At 35.7% G+C, this 21,978-nt stretch overlaps 1 protein-coding gene across 1 annotated transcript in view; it reads left to right on the top strand.

Moving 5' to 3' along the window:
- The window catches only part of Ddx4 (DEAD-box helicase 4), a 57,783-nt gene that overhangs the window by 26,964 nt on the left and 8,841 nt on the right, over window positions 1-21,978 (top strand). The window contains exons 7-15 of the mRNA XM_042690901.1: window positions 8,377-8,481; window positions 9,473-9,556; window positions 10,029-10,076; window positions 12,236-12,283; window positions 12,381-12,428; window positions 12,631-12,773; window positions 13,654-13,806; window positions 15,111-15,265; window positions 18,362-18,491. Coding sequence (XP_042546835.1) covers window positions 8,377-8,481; window positions 9,473-9,556; window positions 10,029-10,076; window positions 12,236-12,283; window positions 12,381-12,428; window positions 12,631-12,773; window positions 13,654-13,806; window positions 15,111-15,265; window positions 18,362-18,491 — 914 coding nt within the window. The remainder of the gene's footprint in view (window positions 1-8,376; window positions 8,482-9,472; window positions 9,557-10,028; window positions 10,077-12,235; window positions 12,284-12,380; window positions 12,429-12,630; window positions 12,774-13,653; window positions 13,807-15,110; window positions 15,266-18,361; window positions 18,492-21,978) is intronic.

The raw sequence follows: 21,978 nt of genomic DNA, 5'->3' as shown, positions 1-21,978 counted from the left end.
CCATAGAAACTACATCATTTTACATTCCTGGTCTCAGTGTACTGGGATTCTGGTTCCTTCACATCTTTACCAATATTAATTATTGTCTGTCTTTGATGCTAGCATATAAGTGGGTACCTTATTGTAGTTTTTGTTTGCATTTTGTGGCGACTTTGATGTTGAGCAGCGTTTCATGTATTTATTGAACATTTGTGTATCTCTGGAGAAATCAGTGTGCAGATTGTTCATTTTAATAGTTGGAAATTTGATTTAACTTTTGTATTATTATTAAGGTGTGATATACAAAGGATTACCATTTCATAAGTCAGGTAATAAGTATATTTATTTTTGGGCAGTGTCACTTCTTTACTTTGTATCCCCTGGCAATTTGATTTTTAGTGTTTTATGAGTTATTTACACATTCTCATTATCACTCTTATCAGATGCATAATTTGAAAATATCTTCTTACCTTCCTTTGAATTGTCTTTACTTAAAAACTTGAGCAGTACTGGGTTTCAACTCAGGAGGTTTCTGCAGGTCTTCTGCTTGAGATATTTCAATTCTATTAAGCTCTTACTTTTCAGATAGGGTCTCCTGTTTGATTTTCTTGCCATAGCTGGGATGACAGGTATACACCACAGTGCTCAGCTTTTATTTCCTGTTGTTTCTTGAACTTTTTTTGGCTGGACTAGCTCGACTGGCTCGACTGGAATTGCAATTTTCCTGATTGTGGCCTCCTGAGTAGCTAGGATGACAGGAATCAGCCATTGATGCGTGTTGTCTTCACTTTTTTGATGATATCTTTTGAAGTACCAAAGTGAATTTTTTTTTTGGTCAGTCATGAAGTTTGAACTTCATGGGTGCTATCCACTGAGCTTTTTCACTCAAGGCCAGTGCTCTGCCACTTAAGCCACAACACTACTTCCAAAGTGAAATTTTTATGTAATCAGATTTATGTTTTTTTCTTTAGCTGCTTGTGGTTGGGTGTCATATCTAGAAAATTTAGCTAATCTGAAATCATACAGATTTTTTTCTGTATTTCTACCCTAAAATTTCATAGTTTTAGCTCATACATATAAGTGTTTGATCTATTTTGAGTTTGTTTGCACACATGGTATGAGGCAAGTTTTTTTTTTTTTGTCGGTCATGGGGCTTGAACTCTGGGCCTGGGCGCTGTCCCTCAGCTCTTCAGCTCAAGGCGAGCGCTCTACCACTTGAGCTACAACGCCACTTCTGGTTTTCTAGTGGTTTATTGGAGATAGGAGTCTCACGGTCTTTCCTGCCCGGGCTGGCTTTGAACCGCGATTCTCAGATCTCAGCCTCCTGAGTAGCTACGATTACAGGCGTGAGCCACCGGCGCCCGGCTGAGGCAAGTTTTTGTTTTGGCAAATATCTAGATATCCTGGTATCATTTGTTGCTGCTTTATATTGATGCATTAGGTATGGCTCTTGGATTTATCCACCTTTCAATTGAACTTGCATGCACAGATGGATACTTTTTCATTAAATTTGGGAAGGGTTTTGCTTTTTTGTGAAAATACTTATAATTTGACTTTTTAGCTGTTTAAAATGCTAGTTTTTTCCTTGTATTGGATTTTTTTATTGTAAAAGTTATGTACAGAGGGGTTACAGTTATGTAAGACAACAGTGTCACCTTTCCCTTGTTTTCTCCTAGTTTTTTTTCCCTCCTTACCCCTCTACCCTACAAATTATATAGTTCATTTTCAACAGAGTGTCTAGTGAGTATCATTTGTTCACCCTTTGTCTCACCATTTCTGTCCTCCCTCAACTAGATAAACTTTTGCATACAAGACAAAGCGACAAAGAAGGAAAACAGAACAAAAACAAAAAGCAAAATAACAAAAACCTATTGTTTCCATTTCTTGAAGTTCATTTTGATAAACATCATTTATATGATCATATGAATATAGGTATTGAGCCTTTGTGATCCTCTCCTAAGAATATCCTCCTCTGGTTTTTTTTTTTTGTTGTTGTTGGTCATGGGGCTTGAACTCTGGGCCTGGGCACTGTCCCTCAGCTCTTCAGCTCAAGGCGAGCACTCTACCACTTGAGCTACAGCGCCACTTCCAGTTTTCTAGTGGTTTATTGGAGATAGGAGTCTCACGGTCTTTCCTGCCCTGGCTGGCTTTGAACCTCGATTCTCAGATCTCAGCCTCCTGAGTGGCTATGATTACAGGCGTGAGCCACCGGCACCCGGCTTCTGGTTTTAGTTTTAAAGCTATTTTAAATTGATAACGTTAAGTATGTTCACAGTGTTGTGCAGTCATCATCTCTCTTATTACCCTATGCCCATTTGGCAACAATTCATACCTACTCTCTGGTAATTTTGTGAGTTTGTGTGTGTGTGCACGTGTGCATATGCGTGCATATATGCATGTCCTTGGGCTGAAATCAGGGCCTAAGCGCTGAGCCTGACCCTTTTTGCTGAAGGCTAGCATTCTACCATTTGAGCCACAGCTTCACTTTTGGCTTTTTGATAGTTAATTGGAGATAAGAGTCTCACAGACTTTCCTCTCTGGGCTGGTTTAGAATCATGATCCTCAGAACTCAGGAGCTAGGATTACCAGCCATATGAGCCACTTCTATTGTTCTATATTCTCTATGAATTTGCCTGCAATTGGAATGATAATGTTTACCTTGTCCTCCTCAACTGATTTTATTTAGCATTATGTTTTAAATATTCACCCATATTATACTATGTATTAGAACCATATTCCTTTTTTATGGTTAAATATTCTATTGTATATATTTGCCACCATTTTGTTTGTCAATTTTGGCTATTGTAAATTATGTTGCTATGAATGTTACAGTTGTTTTGAGTCTCTGTTTTCAAATCTTTTGGTCATTTAACTAGCAGTGGAACAGCCAACAAATGAGACTAAAGTAAATTAAAATGCCACAAAATTTTCTGTTTATAATCACTAGCCTTATTATTATTGGTGCCAGTCCTAAGGCTTGAATTCAGAGCCTGAGTTTTATGCTGTCCCTAAGCTTTTTTGCTCAAGGCTAGAGCTCTACCACTTGAGTGATGGTTCTACTTTCAGATTTTTCCTGGTTAGAGATACTATTGTAAAGGACTTTGTTGCCCATGCTGCTGTCAAAAAACCACAATCCTCAGAACTCAACCTCCTGAGAAGCTAGGATTACAGGTATGAGCCATCAGTGCCTGGCTCATCTCCAGTATGTATTTCCTCCCCAACCCCCCGAGTTGCTCCAGCCTTTGTATAAAACTTAATTTTGAAAATTTTGTTCCTTTTCTTCATTTTAGGGAGTAGGAGAATGTATAATTACTTATTTTTCATTTTCATTGATAATCAGTAGTACTTATCTCTTAAAATTTTCATTCTATTTGTTTCATTGTATGTAAAATACAAGTGGATTTTGTATATTGAAGGCTTAATGATGTTGATAAATTTCTGGCAAGTGGTTTATAAGATAGAAATACTTACATTTCTTTTACATAAGAGTTAAGTGATTTATGAACTTCTTTTCTGAAGATAGTTACCAAACATCTTCAAGACCTGCAAGAGATTGTGATCTGTCCTTTATGAAATGAAGAATATGACTTTTTTGAGATGCTATTTGAATATATTTTTAATTTAAAATTTTTATTGTAAAGATACTGTACAGAGGAAATGAGTCCATTTCCTATCGAGCATTGTTACTCCCTCCTTTGTTTTTTACCTACCATCCCTTCCCCCCAAATCCTACCCACCCACCCCTCTCGGCAAAGTAGTAAAGTTAGTTTTCAACATACTGTCTTGTACATCTCATTATTACAATGGGTCATACTGTATCTTTATTTCAGCATTTTGTTATTTCCCTTCCCCTCCCCAAATTAGAAAAATGACAGCAGGGGTTGTACCATGGGGGAAGAACATACAAAGAAACAAACAAAAAAAATCAATTACATAGTACTTGTGGAGGTGGGAGGGAAGAGGATGGTAGAGGAAAAACAAAGGAGGAGGCAACAATACTTGATAAGAAATATACTCATTACCTTGCTCATGTAACTGTAACCCCTCTGTACAGTATTTTTACAATAAAAAACTTGTTAAAAATTACATAGTATATTATAAGTACATTAAAAGGAATAACAAGAAAGATAAAATCTCTTGTGTCCCTATCTTGGGGTTCATTTTGCTTAGCATCAGGTTATATGGTCATATTTACATAGCTTTTGACCTCTTCTGCTTGTCCTGGGCATCTACTAGTTATTGCAGACAAGGGAAACCATGGGACCTATGTTTCTTTGGGTCTTATTTCACTTAATATAATTTTTTCCAAGTCTTTCCATTTCCTAACAAATGGGGCAATATCAGTGGCCAAAAGGGAACCCTACTGCATTGTTGGTGGGAATGTAAACTTGTTCAACCACTTTGGAAAGCAGTATGGAGGTTCCTCAAAAGACTACACATAGAGCTCCCCTATGACCCAGAAATCCCACTTTTGGGCATTTACCCAAATGATCACAAACAAGGCCATACTAAAGCTACCAGCACAATTATGTTTATCGTAGCATTATTTACCATAGCTAAGATAAGGAACCAACCCAGATGCCCCTTAGTATATAAATAGGTCAAGAAAATGTGATACACACACACACAATGGAATTCTATGCCTCCATCAGAATATGACTTTTATTATCTTTCAAAGTAAGTTGATGTTCAAGCTGGGCTTATAGCTCAGTGGGAGAATAAATGCATGATACCCTGGGTTTGATTTTCATTACTGTTCCTCCAAAATGTTATGTTAGACGTAAAGTGACATTTAAAGAGGTTAATTTTTGGCCAGGCACCAGTGGTTCATGCCTGTAATCCTAGCTACTCAGGGGGCTGAGCTCTGAGGATCACGGTAAAGCCAGTCTGGGCAAGAAAGTCTACAAGACTCTTGTTTCCAACTAACTACCAGAAAAACTGAAAGTGGTGCTGTGGCTCAAGGTATAGTGCTTGCTTGAGCTTAAAGAGCTCAGGGACAACCCCTAGGCCCAGAGTTCAAGCCCCATGACTGACCCAAAAAAAGGTTAATTTTTAAATATCTTAGTCACTATAAAAGTTAAAATTATTCTGTTATGTATATATGACTACCTTTATTTTTAGTGGGAACATTGTCTCATTTATTTCATGCCAGAAAAAAAAAAGAACTGTTGGATAGCCCAAAGGAGCAAGTAACTTCTTCTTCCCAGAGATATTTTATTTTGACATTAGTGTACATACTCGATACTTTATAAAGCATTAATATGTCTGTTTTTGACTTCTTAATTCGATATTTTATTTTAAAAGTGTGACTTTTGTTTATTTTTAACGTTGTGCTTTTTCTTGTGCCATTGTGGGCTTCTTGAACTCTGGGCCTTGTACTGGAGCCTGATGCTCTTACTCAGCTTTCTTGTCCACAGTTGTTACTGACCATTTGATCCATGCTTCTAGTCTGATTTTGCTGGTTAGTTGGAGATGGAGTCTCATGGACTTTTTTGCCTGGTTTGGCTTTGACTCATGATCCACCTAGTCTCAGTCTCCTGATAAGATTACAGTGAGCCAGGATCTCCCAGCTTTAACTCTGTATCTTATTCTTTAACAAAAATGATTTATAAGATTCTATGAAATAGTTTCTGCTTCTCTCTTTATAATTCTACATAACACCCATGTTTCAGTTCTAGTTGCTGTTCTAACATAACTAGAAACTACCATCAATTCTGAAGAAAAAGCATTTTCTTTAAATGTATTAATGTTTGGAGACATTAAGGTATAGAGATGCTGAGGCCTTGTATAGTCATTGACTCAGACACAGAAGATAAGTTTAAAAAGGACCTATCTTATACTTACAGAAAAAGTAAAAGCATAATGTATGGGTTAAGCAAATTAATCACAAATGAATAAAATAAATGAATCAAAATATAGACTGGAGGAAACTCTCTAAATTGGAAATGGGAAATAAGAATAAAGTTAAAAGATATGTAAAATAGACCAAGAATGCCTGCTTGTCTATCATATAGTAAAATATCACCCAAGGAGAGGATAGAGAATATGGAATGAAGAATATTAAAAAAGAATATATGACCTTCTCAGAGTTAAAAAGGCACAGAATCTTGATTAACCAGAAATAAACTCATGCTCAATCCTATATATATATATAATTATATATATATATAAAGCTTAGTATTTCCAAATTAAAAAATAAGCTTGAGAGGAAAAAAGAAAAGATTTACTTGTTAAAGTACAATATCTTGGCAACAGAAGTTTTTCTTTAGTAAAGATTGTCATTATATAGAATGGTAAATTCAAATGCTGAGGATAACCCAAACTAGTGTACTCAGATATTTAGGTGCTATGGAGAAATAATACCACTCAGATAATAGTATTTAATACTCTCAGAACATTGCAGAAAGAATTACTAAATCATACACAGTAGTAAGAAGGTAAAAAATATAGAAAGAAATTAGTAGAAATTAAGAATCAGTGAACCAGAAAAAGATAAAAATGGTTTCATTTGTAGACATATCAATAAACTGATAAGTATTGATTATGTAAAAGAGCAACAACTATTAGGTATTTAAAAAACAAAAATAATAGGTGTTCTTTGTCAGCTTGTCTAAAATAAAAACTAAAAGATTTCTTAAATAGATTAAGTTGAAAGGAAATCAGAGAAAGTCTAATAGAACTTTGAAGAAGAAAAATAGATTTAAAATAATTTAAAGATTTCTGAAATGTTCATGAAGAAATTGATAAAAATATATTACATCATTTGGGTAAAATTAGGTAGAAAGATTAACAAAACAAAAACATTAAAGAAACAAACATTAAAGGAAAAACTATAAAACTAAGATGTTAGAAACCAAAATCTATGTATCATTACTTGTAATATTGGTAAACATATTTCAGTGCCAGTCCCTGGTAGCTTTTGTAATCCTTGCTATTCAGGAGGCTGCAATCTCTGAGGATCACAGGTTGAGTAAAAGCTAGCCCAAATAGAAAAGTCCATGAGACTCCTAACTCTAATTAATTAGCAAGTAGCTGAAAGTAGAAGTGTGGCTCAGGTTACACCACCAGCATTGAGTGGAAAAAGTTAAATGAGAGTGCAAGGCCCTGAATTCCAGCCCTAGTACTGGCCCCCACATGTACATGGAAGGCATACGTGTTACCCCCTCCTCCCCAGAAAAAAACCCACAAACCTAAGAAACAAATTTCATTGCAGAGTTGAAAATAAGAAAAATATAAGATAATATTAACCCCAAAAAGTTTATATATAAATGGGAGAGAAAATTTAATCTAAATTATATTAAGGATAAAGATTACTTAATCCACCAGGGAGACAAGTAGACAACAATCAGATTCTCAATTTTTTTTCCTCTGTAATTGTCACTTTGGTTTGCCGTTACATCTAGAGCAAACTGTTTTGACCTAGGTAGAATCAGATTTTACTTGAACTGAATTTGTTTGGTTATCAATTGAATTAAAAATTATTTTATCTGGGTTCTGGTTGCTCATGCCTGTAATCCCAGCTACTCAGGAGGCTGTATTTCAAAGCCAGCCTGGACAGGAAAGTCTGTGAGACTACTAAAAAAGCCAGATGTAGAGCTGTGGCTTAAGTTGTAGAGCACTAGCCTTGAGCAAAAGAAGCTCAAGGACAGGGCCCAAGCCCTGAGTTCAAGCCTGGACTGTCGCTCAAGCATGCGCACGCGCACGCGCGCGCGCGCGCGCACACACACGCACACACGCACACACACACACACACACACACACACACAATTTTTTTGTATTTAGGAAATGAGACTTATGTGTCTACCTATCTGTGCTTTGAAAAGGTGTTTATTGTTATTTTCTATAAGGAGGAATCATAAGCCTACGATTTATTTAATCTGTCTGTAAATATAGAAATACCAGTTAATTGTGAAGTTGTGGCAACTTTCAGTGTTTTAGTCAAATGACACTTTTACTCCTTTTTTTTTTTTTGGTCCGGTCATGGGGCCTGAACTCTGGGCCTGGGTGCTGTCCCTCAACTCTTCAGCTCAAGGCTAGCGCTCTACCATTTGAGCCACAGCGCCACTCACTTCTGGCTTTTTTTCTTTTTGCTTATGTGGTGCTGAGGAATCGAACCCAGGGCCTCATGCATGCAAGGCAAGCGCTCTACCACTGAGCCACCTTCCCAGCCCCTTTTAGTTTTGATTCTCAAAGCAAGCATTGTTTTTTCTATCAGTGAAGGAGAACATTCATAGGTCAATTGTGGCTTTTCTTTTTAATAACTATCCATTTATGCTTTAAAGTGTTTACTTAAAACCACTGAATTATACATAGCTTAAATTTTGTCACTGTGGTTCCAAGAATACTTTGTTTTTATTGTGTCATTATTGTGTCTTTTCTGTGTATTTACTGTTGTAGGCTTTCAAGATGGAAATGAATCAGAAGCTTCCGGGCCACCCAGAAGAGGTGGAAGAGGTAGTTTCCGAGGTTGCCGTGGAGGATTTGGTGGTATAGGAAGACCAAGTTAGTAGTAGATTGTAAATGGTGTTCTCCATTTGTTAAAAAGGAAATGATAAAAAAAATTATCACATGAGTTTGCTCAGAGGATTAAAATGAGTATGTATTAGCACATTGGCTCACATAAATTAATGACCAACATTATATATCACATTGTTATTTTCAGACACAAATTTAATTACATACTGGTTAAATTGAAATACCTGAATTATTTCAAATTTATGTAAGCCATTTCTTTAGTATTACATATTGTTTAATGTTGCCATGTTGCTAGGGCTGACCTTATACATAGGTGGCTCTGTCCTACAATATATATTCTTTTGTCAGTGTAGCTTCCTACCTCAAATTTTTCAGTCATTATTTTTCTACACTAATCTATTATCTTCAGAAGTCATCATTAAAATAGCACATGTCTATTATCAGGTGAGAACAGATAAATGATTTTGGAAGTTAAGAACAGATACATTTGTAATAGCTATTTAATAATACATAGCAGATTAATCTTTTCTAAAAAGTGAAGAGAAATCCTATACCTCATTGATAACATTATTAGCAACAGTGGGACAGAACTGCTATATTCTGGAGAAGAAGCAGTGAAATGAGGCAATGTGAAGTGTATGGATGTAGTAACAGAGCTACTTTCAAGAGGAGATAGATTTTGTTTATGTAATATTTTGGTATGCAGTTGTCCCTAATTTATTTATAAAATAATTTAAATAAAAATGTTTACACTCAAAGCTAGTTCTCTTCTTGTGCCACACCACTAGTCCAATTATTTGAGATATTTATAATTTGTGTGCTGTACTTAGAAAAATACTGATTGTAATTTTTTATCCCTACATCTTCTAACTTCTGAAACCACACCATGATGTTTTACTGAATAAGATTAGAAACTTCTTAAAAGTAACAATTTAAATTTTTCCCCCCAAATTTTTCTTACTGAATAAGATTAGAAACTTCTTAAAAGTGACCATTTTAATTTTTCCCCCAAAACAAGGTAGTGAGAACAGCGATCAAGATGAGGGAACACAGCGTACCAGTGGTCTTTTTGGTTCTAGAAGACCAGCCTTAAGTGGTGCAGGTAAGACAAAACTTACTGCTGAAAATTATTTCTATACAAGTATTAATTAGTAAAACTAATCCTAAACTGTTTATGAGGTAGCTCCTGAATTCTGGTAGGAACTATAGGCAAAAATACAAGGATAATTTTGCCTTCTCAAAATTTGTAAACCATAGTTATTTTTTCTTTTATACCAGTTAATATGAGATGTGAATTATATACTTTTAAGGAACAAAAAATTAAGCTTGCATTGCTTTCAGAGAAAGCTTTCTAAGTTAGAGGAAAACAGTTTGTGCAATTTGAGGAGAAATGAAAAAAGTCTCCCACAATTATAGATGAAAAATGTTCAAATAAAGGTAAGACTTAAATCTAGGGAAAAAAGATTTAAAGGATTTCTAAGAAGTTTTTCAGTATTGACTAGAGAAAAACTGATTTACATGCAATAGAGGGATCTGTGCTTTTGCTAAATATTCTGTAAAACAATGCCTTACAGGTAATGGTGACACTTTCCAAAGCAGAAGTGGTAGTGGTAGTGGACGAGGTACGTTCTTATTTGATTTATATATTGGAGATTAAAATGATTGTAAAGGTAATTGTTACTGTCCTTAGACACTGTAAGGAATATCTTACATACCCTGTATTGAAAATTTTGTTAATATTCTCCAGGTTATTTTCTGATCTAGACATTCATGATAGGAATTTTATACTATAGATGTATTTGTAATTGCTTGTATAAGGATGTTTAGAATCTTCATTTATACTTAAGTAAAAATTTAAGAAGTATCTAAAGTTTTATCACGAAGATATACTGTGCAGGTGCTAAATATTGAAATATATTTATCTGTGTGTTGAAATAAGTATGAAAAGTAATTTGGTCTAAAGAATAAAGTTAGTTCACTGTGATTTTTTCGCTTTGAACTTTTTTCAGGGTATTACTTAAATGTATGATTTGTAAGCACAAAAAAATATTTGATGTCTTAAAAAATTATCAGTACTTGGGGCTGGGAAGGTGGCTCAGTGGTAGAGCGCATGCCTTGCATGCCAGAGGCCCTGGGTTCGATTCCTCAGCACCACATAAGCAAAAAGAAGAAAGCTAGGAGTGGCGCTGTGGCTCAAGTGGTAGAGCGCTAGCCTTGAGCTGAAGAGCTGAGGGACAGCACCCAGGCCCAGAGTTCAGGCCTCATGACCGGACCCAAAAAAAAACCCAAAAAAACAAAAAACAAAAACAAAAAAATTATCAGTACTCAGTAGTCTGAGTGCATGTTATAACAGCTCCATGCCCTTGGATTTTTACATTTTTTTCAGTATAGAAAAATTTATTAATGCTTACATCATTTATGAAGAAGGATTTCAAGACCATGTACAGAAAATTAGCTCACATGTAAAAAATGTTATGTATTGATTAACTTTGACAATCATAGTACCTAAAAGTATTATAGATTATTATTATCTAAAAAAGTTGAAAAGATAGCTCATAGAAGAAAGTTAGCAGACCAAATTGCTCTTCAAATAGAATTAGCCAATAGATGGAATTGGAAATCCTTATACAAAGTTGGTTTCTGGCTAGTATATTATTAAGTAGGGTTCTCAGCATATAGATTAATGAAAGGGGAATTTATTAGAGTAATTGTCTCACTTTGTAAGGAGGCTAGAAGTTAAACAGTAGGCCATCTGCAAGCTGGGAATCAGGAAATACAGTAGCATGACTCAGGCCAACTGTCAAGGACCTAGTACCAGGGAAACTAGTATAACTTTCATTCTGAAGGCAAAGGCCTGAATCTGATTGGGAGCTGCTGATGAAAGACCTGGAGCCCAAAGACTGGAGAATCTAGGATTCTAATGCTTAAGGGCAGGGAAAGAAGGGCAGCCAGCTCCAGAAGAGGGCTGTTCTATTTGGACCCTCAATACATTGGATGGCACCTGCCCATTTCTGTCCATTAATTGAAATACCAATCTCTTCTGGAAATATTCTCATAAACATAACCAGAAAATAATGCCTACCAGTTTTCTGTATATCCTTAATTTAGTTAAATTGAAACCTAAAATTACCATTACAGCTAGTATCTGAGAACTTGAACTTATTTCTACAAACAACATAGTTTTTTCTGGATTTTAATTTTCCTTCCAAGAGTTGGAAATTTTGTATTACATGCACCAAGAAGATGCATTATTATTCCCCAATGAAACTCTGGGTATCGAGTCTCTGATAAGCAAGTGTGGTAGTTAACATTTCTTACTCTTACATTGTCCTAACTTTGTGATTTCACTAAGAGGATATTCTTGGCAGGTTGCACCTGTTTTTCTCTAGGCTTTGCCTCACTTTTTTCATCTCTTGGCTGGTAGTGCATCATAGCCATGAGTCCCTAGCAAATCATAAACTGGAGATAGTTTGGGGGTACTTTTCAAGATGAATTTTTAGGTGTTTTTTTTCAAGAAAATATAGTATTTTGCATAAGTAAAAAATAATATAGTCTCATCTGCATAAAATCAGCATTTTGAATACCAGGATTCTAATTTTATTTAGTGCTAGGAATCAAACACAGGTCTCACCCATGCTAAGCAAGCATTCCACAATCATTTTTAAGAAATGCCTTTAAAGATGTATGAACTTCTAGGACTTGTCCTCTTTGAAGACAAGTAGTAAAAATTAAGATGTTGTATACTTTGTATCTTGACTGTCACTATGAATTTCTTTAATAGGTGGTTATAAAGGTTTAAATGAAGAAGTAATAACAGGCACTGGAAAGAGTAAGTTTTTACTTTAGATAATTTGATATTTGTAATGAGACTCATTTTACCTCTTGATTTCTAAAAACTATCACTTTTTGGCTTAATCACTTTTAAGATTCTTGGAAGTCAGAAGCTGAAGGAGGAGAAAGTGGTGATGTTCAAGGTATTTTGACATTTGAATGATCCTTATGAGTATATATATTGCATTTTACTAAAAATACATAATGTGGAGTTAAATTTTAAAAATTTGAACAGTGAGAACTTTACTGGTAAGCCCCAAACTTGATTTTGTTATTTTTTTCTATTTTCTCTTATGCTGCTAGTTGGCAGAAGGTAAACTTTTTTTTTTTTTTGTTTAATCCAAGGACCGAAAGTGACCTACATACCCCCTCCTCCACCAGAGGATGAAGATTCCATCTTTGCACATTATCAGACAGGCATAAACTTTGACAAATATGACACTATTCTTGTAGAAGTATCTGGACATGAGGCACCACAAGCAATTCTGGTCAGTGTATTATTTCTAAATTGATAGTATACTTTGGTTTTAAAAGTGCATGGTATTTTAAGTTGATATTAATACAGAATTATTTTTAGCACCTAATGTCTTTTTGGAAATTTAGAAACATATCTACTAATTTAAATAGAATTAATTGTTGCGGCAAAAGAGAGACTACTAAGTTCATCTTCACTTCCCATACTAGAATGGAACTCTTTTTGAACTTCACTGTTTAAAAATCTAGAGATTAGATATCTTCACTTCCTAAGTGTGTGCCTTTGTGGGAGTAGATTTTCTAAAGAGAGTTGAGGGAGGGATTCTTCTGTCTCCTGTTAATAATTAAGCTTATAATGAGCTCTCTTTTCTGATTAGCATTCTTTTAAAAAAAATAATAGATATCTTACAGGTTTAAGGGGACAGAACAATGTTTTGAGAACACCATCTGTAGGGAATAGTTCTATCAGCCATAATAAACATACTTAGGATACTTTTGTTTTTGTTTTTCTTTTTTGTTGTTGTTGTTGGTTGTGGGCTTTAACTCAGGGCCTGGGCACTGATCTTTTGTGCTCAAGACTAGTGTTCCAGCACTTTGAGCCACAGCTCCACTTCCAGTTTCTTTTTTAGGTGGTTAATTGGAGTCTCATGGACTTTCCTGACCAGGCTGGTTTTGAACCAGGATTCTCAGATCTCAGCCTCCTGAGTAGCTAGGATTATAAATGTGAGCCACTAGCACTCGGCTTGGATACTTACTTTTCAATGGGGAACATATTGGTAATTTTAGTATATGTAGTAAAATCATCCAACTAGTTCAAATGGAATATGTTTCTGAAATTAAGTACATATGATAGGTATGTGAAGTCTAATCATTCCCTTTCTTTTCTTTTTAAAGACTTTTGAAGAAGCTAATCTTTGTCAAACATTGAGTAACAACATTGCCAAAGCTGGTTATACTAAGCTTACACCTGTGCAAAAATACAGTATTCCTATTATATTAGCTGGACGAGATTTGATGGCTTGTGCTCAAACAGGGTCTGGGAAGACTGTAAGTCATTTTTCCAAATGTATTCTGCCCTCTGTCTAAACTCTGTATAGAATTTTTATAGGTTGGATAGACATTTTATAGTTTCAGTGACCTATCATAAATATTCATGACTTTGTTTCTGATTTTAAGTTTGTAAACGTCTGAGGAAAAAGTTTGGAATATTTCTAGGGTTTTGTTGTATATTTCTGAGTGGGTTTAATTCTTTTTGGGACATAGTATTAGCTAAAACAAAATTAACATCAAAAGCACCCAGTGTGACTCAGTATGATACATTGAAGAAAATAATTTCTGTAATATAGCCAGTAGAAACTTCGAGTCAAATGGTAAAGATAAGAAACAGCTATATGTATTATATAAGATCTTTACTTAAATGTAGCCTCGTGTTGTGATAATTTGCAAAGAAATTAATGAAATCAAGTTGGTTTTAAGACTAATATGATGAATTTATTTGTTAAATATGGTTTCCATGAGATGAGACTATTTCTAGAATTGTAGAATCCTGGTCCATACCATTTTAGTTTTAGTCTCTGACATAGAATTATAATAGGTGAGTTGTATAATACAGCAGCTAATGAGTGATTTAAACATGGCTTTGGAGTTAGATTTTGTAAGGTCCTTACTTGCTTAAATGAGAACACTATAGTACAAAATTTGTATGTCTGATAGAACTTGAATAAGATATGTTCAGAAATCCAGATAATTTCCAGATTTGTGCACTACCTATAAAAACCAGTTGTCATCATTATTATCATTATTATTATTTTCTTCTGCTGTCCTGGGGCTTGAACTCCAGATCTGGGCACTGTCTCTGTGCTCCAGGCTACCACTCTACCACTTAAACCATGGTACCACTTCCAGATTTTTCTGAGTAGTTTATTGGGGATAAGAGTCTTATAGAATTTCCTGCCTGGGCTGGCTTTGAACTGTGACCCTAGATTGTGAGCCTCCTGAATTGCTAGGACCGCAAGTGTGAGCCACAGGCACCCGGCCAGTTATTTTTCTATTTGTGATTATTTTATTATTACTTCCAAAGTCTAATTAGTCTAATTTAGACTTCTAAATGCAGTAGCCTGTAGCTAATAAGATTTACATATTCCTCTGTAAGCTAATAACAGTAATCTGTTTAGAATATATGAGTATTTTCATTTTATGACAAATGCTGTGTAAGTGTGAATACTTAAATGTTACCTTGAAGTTAAAAACTTTTAAGAGAATCTTAAAGGCTGTAAGGGCATAAGAATTAGCTTTATGTAGGAAGAAAATAATGCATTGTAAGTTTGTAAATTAGGCTATATAATTTGCAGGCGGCTTTTCTCTTGCCTATATTGGCTCATCTGATGCGTGATGGAATAACTGCAAGTCGCTTTAAAGAGCTTCAGGAACCAGAGTGTATTATTGTAGCACCAACTCGAGAATTGATCAACCAGATTTATTTGGAAGCCAGAAAATTTTCTTTTGGGTAAGAATATCTGGAATAGTTTTTCTTAGATTTTCCTCACTTATTTTAAAGAGAACTCAGTAATCACAATACAATTTTAAGCATTACTTGGTAGTAATGCAATTTTTAGCATTACTTGGTAGCAGTATATTTTTTTCATAATACTGTGTAAATAATCCTTTTTTTTTTTTCTAGGCTGGTCCTGGGGCTTGAATCTAAGGTCTGGGTGCTGTCTCTAAGCTTCTTTTCTTAAGACTAGGGCTCTGCTACTGAGCCACAACTCCACTTCCAGGTTTTTTTTTTGTAGATTAGTGGAGAAAAGAGTCTCACATACTTACCTGCCTGGCTTAGAACCATGATCCTCAGATCTTAGCCTCCTGAGTGGCTAAAATGAGCCACTGGCTCCTGGCTAAAGAATCCTTTTTTAACCATAGTCGGCTGGTAGCTTTAGTGTGGTCTTGTTTGTGATCATTTGGGTAAATGCCCAAAAGTGGGATTGCTGGGTCATAGGGGAGCTCTATGTGGAGCCTTTTGAGGAACCTCCATACTGCTTTCCAGAGTGGTTGAACAAGTTTACACTCCCACCAACAATGCAGTAAGGTTCCCTTCTGTCCACATTCCCTCTAGCATCTGTTGTTTAAATTAGAGTTCTTTTTTTTTTTTTTTTGAGTCCAGTCCTGGGGCCTGAACTCTGGACCTGGGTGCTGTCCCTCAGCTCTTCAGCTCAAGGCTAGCGCTCTACCACTTGAGCCACAGCGTCACTTCCGGCGTTTTTCTTTCTGCTTATGTGGTGCTGAGGAATCGAACCCAGGGCCTCATGCATGCAAGGCAAGCGCTCTACCACTGAGCCACCTTCCCAGCCCTGGAGTTCTTGATTATAGCTATTCTAACTGGGGTGAGGTGGTATCTCAATGTTGTTTTGATTTGCATTTCTTTTATGGGTAGGGAGGCTGAGCATTTCTTCATGTGTCTATTGGCCATCCTTCTTTCCTCTTCAGAGAAGTTTCTCTTTAAGTCTTTAGCCCACTTCTTTATTGGGCAGTTGTTTCTTTGAAGATTTGTTTTTGGAGGATTTAATTTTTTAAGCTCCAGGTATATTTTAGATATGAGACCCTTGTCTGTTGTATGGCTAGTGAAGATCTCCCAATCCGTGGGCTTTCTATTAATCTTGCGAGCTATGTCCTTTGCCATGCAGAAGCTCTGCAACTTCATGCAATCCCATTTGTCCAACCTTTCTTTGATTTATTGTGTTTCTGGGTCTCTATTAAGAAAATTTCAGCCTGTGCCAAGGAGACCTAGGGTTTCTCCTATTCCATCCTGTAATGTTTTCAGAGTGTCAGATTTGACTCTGAGGCCTTTAGTCCATTTGGAGTTGATTCTGGTGCAGTTTATTGCAGCATTATTTACCATTGCTAAGATATGGAACCAACCCTGATGCCCCTCAGTAGATGAATGGATCAAGAAAATATGGTATATATACACAATGGAATTCTATGCCTCCATCAGAAAGAATGACATTGCCCCATTTGTTAGGAAATGGAAAGATTTGGAAAAAATTAAGTAAGCCAGGCCCAAAGAAACATAGGTCCCATGGTTTCCCTTATTTGCAATAACTAGTATATGTCTGAGTCAAGCAGAAAAGGTCAGATAAATTGATGTTAGAGGAATAAACCCAAGATAAGTATTCAAATGTTTTGTTTTGTTTTGTTTTTTCCTTTCATGCAATTGTTTCTAACATATTTATAAGATGATTTCTTTGTTGCTTTGTATGTCCCTCCCCCACGGTATAACCCATGCTTTCACTGTATTTGATGTCGGTACAATTTGTGGAGGGAAAGGAAAAAACAAATCATTTAACTAGGGATACAGGTGGACCCATTGCAACAATGAGATGTACAAGTCCTTATGTCGAAAAATGAACTTTACAGCTTTGGTGGGGGGTGGGGGGAGGATAGCGTAGGGAGTAGGGGAGGAGTATGGGAAGGGATGGAAAGGGGAAACAAAGAGGAGGGAACAATGCTTGATAAGAAATGTACTCGTTATCTTGCCCATGTAATTGTAACTCCTCTGTACGGTATTTTCACAATAAAAAAAAGAGAGATGTTTGGAAAAAAAAGTCCTTTTTAAAGAGAAACATGCTTATTAACAATTAGATGATAGACATAGAAAATAAGAAAATTCTGGTGTTTTTGTGTGTATTTTTAAATGCATGTTTAAGAATATACTCTGGAATTCCCAGATAATTATCTGCTCTTTTACATACAATGTTAGATTGTAGAAAACAAGTTTTCCGTAATCAGATCTATTTTAAATGATTTTAAAATTGTCCATGTATATACATTTTATTTATTTTGAGGTATTTGGGTTTTTTTTAAAACTTGAAGCTATTATAGATAAACCCATAACAAACATTTGGCTATGTAGTTCTGGTTTTTTCTGTATTTTTGTATATATTTATGTGTATAATATCTGTATATATACATATGTGTATGTATATATGTATTTGGGCAATACTTGGGTTTGAACTCAGTGCTTCTCACTTGCCAGATAGGGGCTCTACTACTTCATCAATGTCCTAGCCTATTTTGCTTTCTTTTTCAAGTAAAATCATGTGTTTATGACTGGGTTGGCTTGGATTGTGATCTTCCTATTTATACTTTCTATATAGCTGGAATGAGTGGCACACACAGTCATGGCCAGCTTATATTGGTTAAAAATGGGGTCTTATAAATTTTTTTGGTCAGGCTAGCCTCAAATTCAAATTCTTCCAATTTCTGCCCTGGAGTAGCTAGCTAGTATTATAGATGTGAGTCACTGTCTGAGCCTGGTTGAACTTAAAAAAAGTTTTAAAGTTATTTGTCATTTCATAAATTGTTTTTTTTCATGTCTTTGACTATTTCTTGTAAGCAGTAATTTAGGGAGGAAAATAGTGGTACTTTTCATTATTTTTGAAAAGCCTTTATAATGTAGGTTACAAAATACATTTTCTCTATTCATTGTTTGTTTTCAGTGTTAGCTTTTCAACTTCTTCCTGGAAAAAAACTTAATTTTTTTTAAAGTGGTTGTATTCTGTCCTTCCAAATTTTATCTTACATCTTTTAATTTTTTTGTCTGTAGGACTTGCATCAGAGCGGTTGTTATATATGGGGGAACCCAGTTGGGTCATTCAATTCGACAGATAGTACAAGGCTGTAATATATTATGTGCCACACCTGGGAGACTGATGGATATCATAGGTAAAGAGAAGGTAAGCCTTAGAAGGAAAACAAAGTTATAAGATGGATAACTTTTTTATAGGGGAAAGGAAAGGGATGGAGTAAGAAAAATATATTTACTAACTCCCTGTTTATCTGTTAGGTTCCATCAGTTTTTTGCATATATTCACAAAAATTCCAAGATATAGTAATATTTTCTATTTGGAAAATAGTATCATTAAGATTATATAATTTATTTAAAATTCCTAAGTTAGCTCTAATAAATTCAATAGAGTTAGAATCTGGGTATGATTCTAGAATCCATATCTTATCAGTCGTATTATATTGGCAGGAAAATAAATACCTACTTTCATATGTATCTTGGTGAGTAGTTCTTCTACAAGAATTTTTTTACATCAATTAATGTTTGTAATAGCTGAATTGCTATTTACTGGCAGAAAGTTCCTCCTATATCTCCCTGGGACACCCTTTTCCCTGGGAAAAGAATATCCATGGGAACTAAATGTGAAATCAGAAAACAGAACAAAATTATTGATAGAGGGCAAAATCTCTTGGTAAAGAAAAATCCCAGACAAAGGCTGACCAGTAGTCAGCCTTTGCCCCTTCTCCATCCTTGCTAAAAAGCAAAAGAACATCTCTCCCTCACTCAAGTTTACCAAGTTGCCAGCTTTGCAGAAGGCTACTGACAACCTTGAGGCTTATCACCAGCTGCACTGAATTGTTGTATTGGTAAGATTTCTGTAATAATGTCAATAGCATTGATAGTATTGGTCATGCTGACCAAGTCAAGATTATGATTTGCCTATGCTCATATGACTCAAGACTATGTTTTTGCTATGTTTTGCTTCTGTAACCTTGCTTGCCTCAGTAATAGGACCTTTAAACCCACCAATTGAAAACCACCACTGGTGGTCCCACTATGGGCAGCCCATTGCAATTTATTACATATGATATTTACCATAAAGAACAAATGAATTTAAAGGTCATATAGCTATAACCAATGAAAATGTGCCAAATATGACTTGCATGGCTCGTCTATGTAACTATGTAACCTACCCCTATAAAAACCCATCCTACCCTAAGCTCAAGGCTGTTTTCTTACTTTCCCGGTGGTAGGAAGCAGTCCCTGCATGGTGGTAATAAAGTTCCTAGATCCTTTAACAGAGTGTCTTGGAGTCTCTTTTGGATCTGGGATATTATAATTTTGTCTCCTGTTATGAGTTGTAAATGATGTTAATGTAGATTGTTAATTTGCTAAGTCTTTTAAAATAATTTGTTTTCCTTTTTTTTTAAACTGAGAGTTGCTTGAAAAATGCTTTACTAATTGAGCCATGCTCTAGCCCTTCTTTTTTAGATAGGGGCTTGTATTTTTGCCTAGTGGTGGCCTTGAACCGAAATTATCCTACCAAGAATGTTTTCCATATAGCTAAGATTATAGACACATGCCACCATTCCCAGCTTTTTGATTGAAGTGCAGTCTCAGAGATCCTCCTGATCTCTGCCACTTACAAAGTTCTAAAAAGAGGTTTTTTAGACTCTATACTCATTTAGGAATTTACATACTACCCTTGTGCATCTCTACATCAACACTTTAATAAACCTTATTTGCTTTCTTATACTCTAAAAGTGTTACTTAAAATGTTCTTCTGTTTGTTCTTACAGTCCTGGAGTTTAAATTAAGGGCCTTTGCTGTACCACTTTATCTATGATGATGACTAAAAATGTTCTCTTTTTGCATGAAGATATCTTTATAGGATACTTTTAGCATCTAGAACTTGCCAATGGCTCACACCTGTAATCCTCACTACTTAAGAGACTGAGGATCAGGATTCCAAGCCAGTTCAAGCAGGAAAGTCCATGAGACTCTTTATCTCCAATAAACTACTCAGAAAAAGCCAGAAGTAGTGCTGTGGCTCAAGTGGTAGAACACTAGCCTTGAGCAAAAGTAGCTAAGGCAGAATTTATTCCAGCCTTTCACTTTCAGAATATGTTTGTCTTTGTATAGGGAAGGTACATCTCTTGAAAACAGCAGACAGATAGATCCTGTTTTTTGAGATTCTATGTCATTTTATTGGAGAATTAAGTCCATTAATATTGAGAGTTAGAATTGAGAGGTGTTTGGTAGTTCTCTGTCATGTTATCCACCTTCTTAGGGGCTGGGTCACCTAGATTCTGCCTGTGTTTACCTGATTCTTTGTTTGGGGGCTGTTTTTCTGCTTTCATCATGTTACTGTACTTGATTTTGGTATCTTGTATTACATACATTTGTCTAATCTGGGGAGGGGAAGGGGATAACAAAATGCTGAAACAAGGACACAGGACCATTGCAACAATGGTATCCACAGGACAGTATATTGGACACAAACTTTACAACTTCAGGGTGGGGTGGGGAGGAGTGTTGGAGGTGGGGGAGGGAAGATATAGTATGACAACAACAAGGAAGGGGTAACAATGATTGACAAATAATGTATTCGATGACTTACTCATGTAACTGTCTGTAACCTCGCTACAGCATTTTTACAATAAAATAAAAATTTTAAAAAAGTAGGTAAGGGACAGATAGAGAATTCTCCCTTAAGTTTTGCTAAGTGTCTATATGCTATCCAAGTCATTTGTTCTTTTGACAGTTTGTTCTACTTATAGGAGATAGTACTTTGGTTTATGCAAGTGTTAGAAAAGTTTCCCAGTTCTTCTTGAGTGATTAAAGAGTGGAGAATTAATTTATGGAGAATTTGAAGTGTTTAGAAGGAAATTACCAGTTATAAGACATTCAGATAATGTTAGAGTTCATTTCTTTTTTTTTTTTTTTTTGCCAGTCCTGGGGCCTGAACTCTGGGCCTGGGCACTGTCCCTCAGCTCTTCAGCTCAAGGCTAGTGCTCTACCACTTGAGCCACAGCACCACTTCCAGCTTTTTTTTTCTGCTTATGTGGTGCTGAGGAATCGAACCCAGGGCCTCATGCATGGAAGGCAAGCACTCTACCACTGAGCCACCTTCCCAGCCCCTAGAGTTCATTTCTTAAATGAGTCTGACTTTATCAGATAATATAGTTTAGATCTGTGCTGTCCAATATAAGTAAACCATTATCTATCTGTTGCTATTTAAGTTTTAAAATAATAAAATTAAAAATTCAGTTCTAGCCGGGTGCTGGGGTTCACATCCTGTAATCCTAGCTACTCAGGAGGCTGAGATCTGAGGTTCAAAGCTAGTCCATGCAGGAAAGTCCATGAGACTCTTATCTCCAGTAAACCATTCAGAAAACTGGAAGGGGTGCTGTGGCTCAAGTGGTAGAGCACTAGCCTTGAATTGAAGAGCTGAGGGACAGCACCCAGGCCCAGAGTTCAAGCCCCAGGACTGACCAAAAAAATTTTTTTTTCAGTTTCATAGTCATAGTACTCACATTTCAAGTGTTTAATAGCCACATAAAACTAATGGGAAGTTTCACAGTGCTGCTAGTAGAACTTTCATTTACCATAGATTCTTATTGTGAAGTATTGATTATGGATTACTTTTTTTAAAG

The sequence above is a fragment of the Dipodomys spectabilis genome, unplaced genomic scaffold (assembly GCF_019054845.1).
Source record: "Dipodomys spectabilis isolate Male_0828 unplaced genomic scaffold, ASM1905484v1 ptg000140l, whole genome shotgun sequence".
Taxonomy (NCBI): domain Eukaryota; kingdom Metazoa; phylum Chordata; class Mammalia; order Rodentia; family Heteromyidae; genus Dipodomys; species Dipodomys spectabilis.
This window is presented reverse-complemented; position numbering and strand designations above follow the sequence as displayed.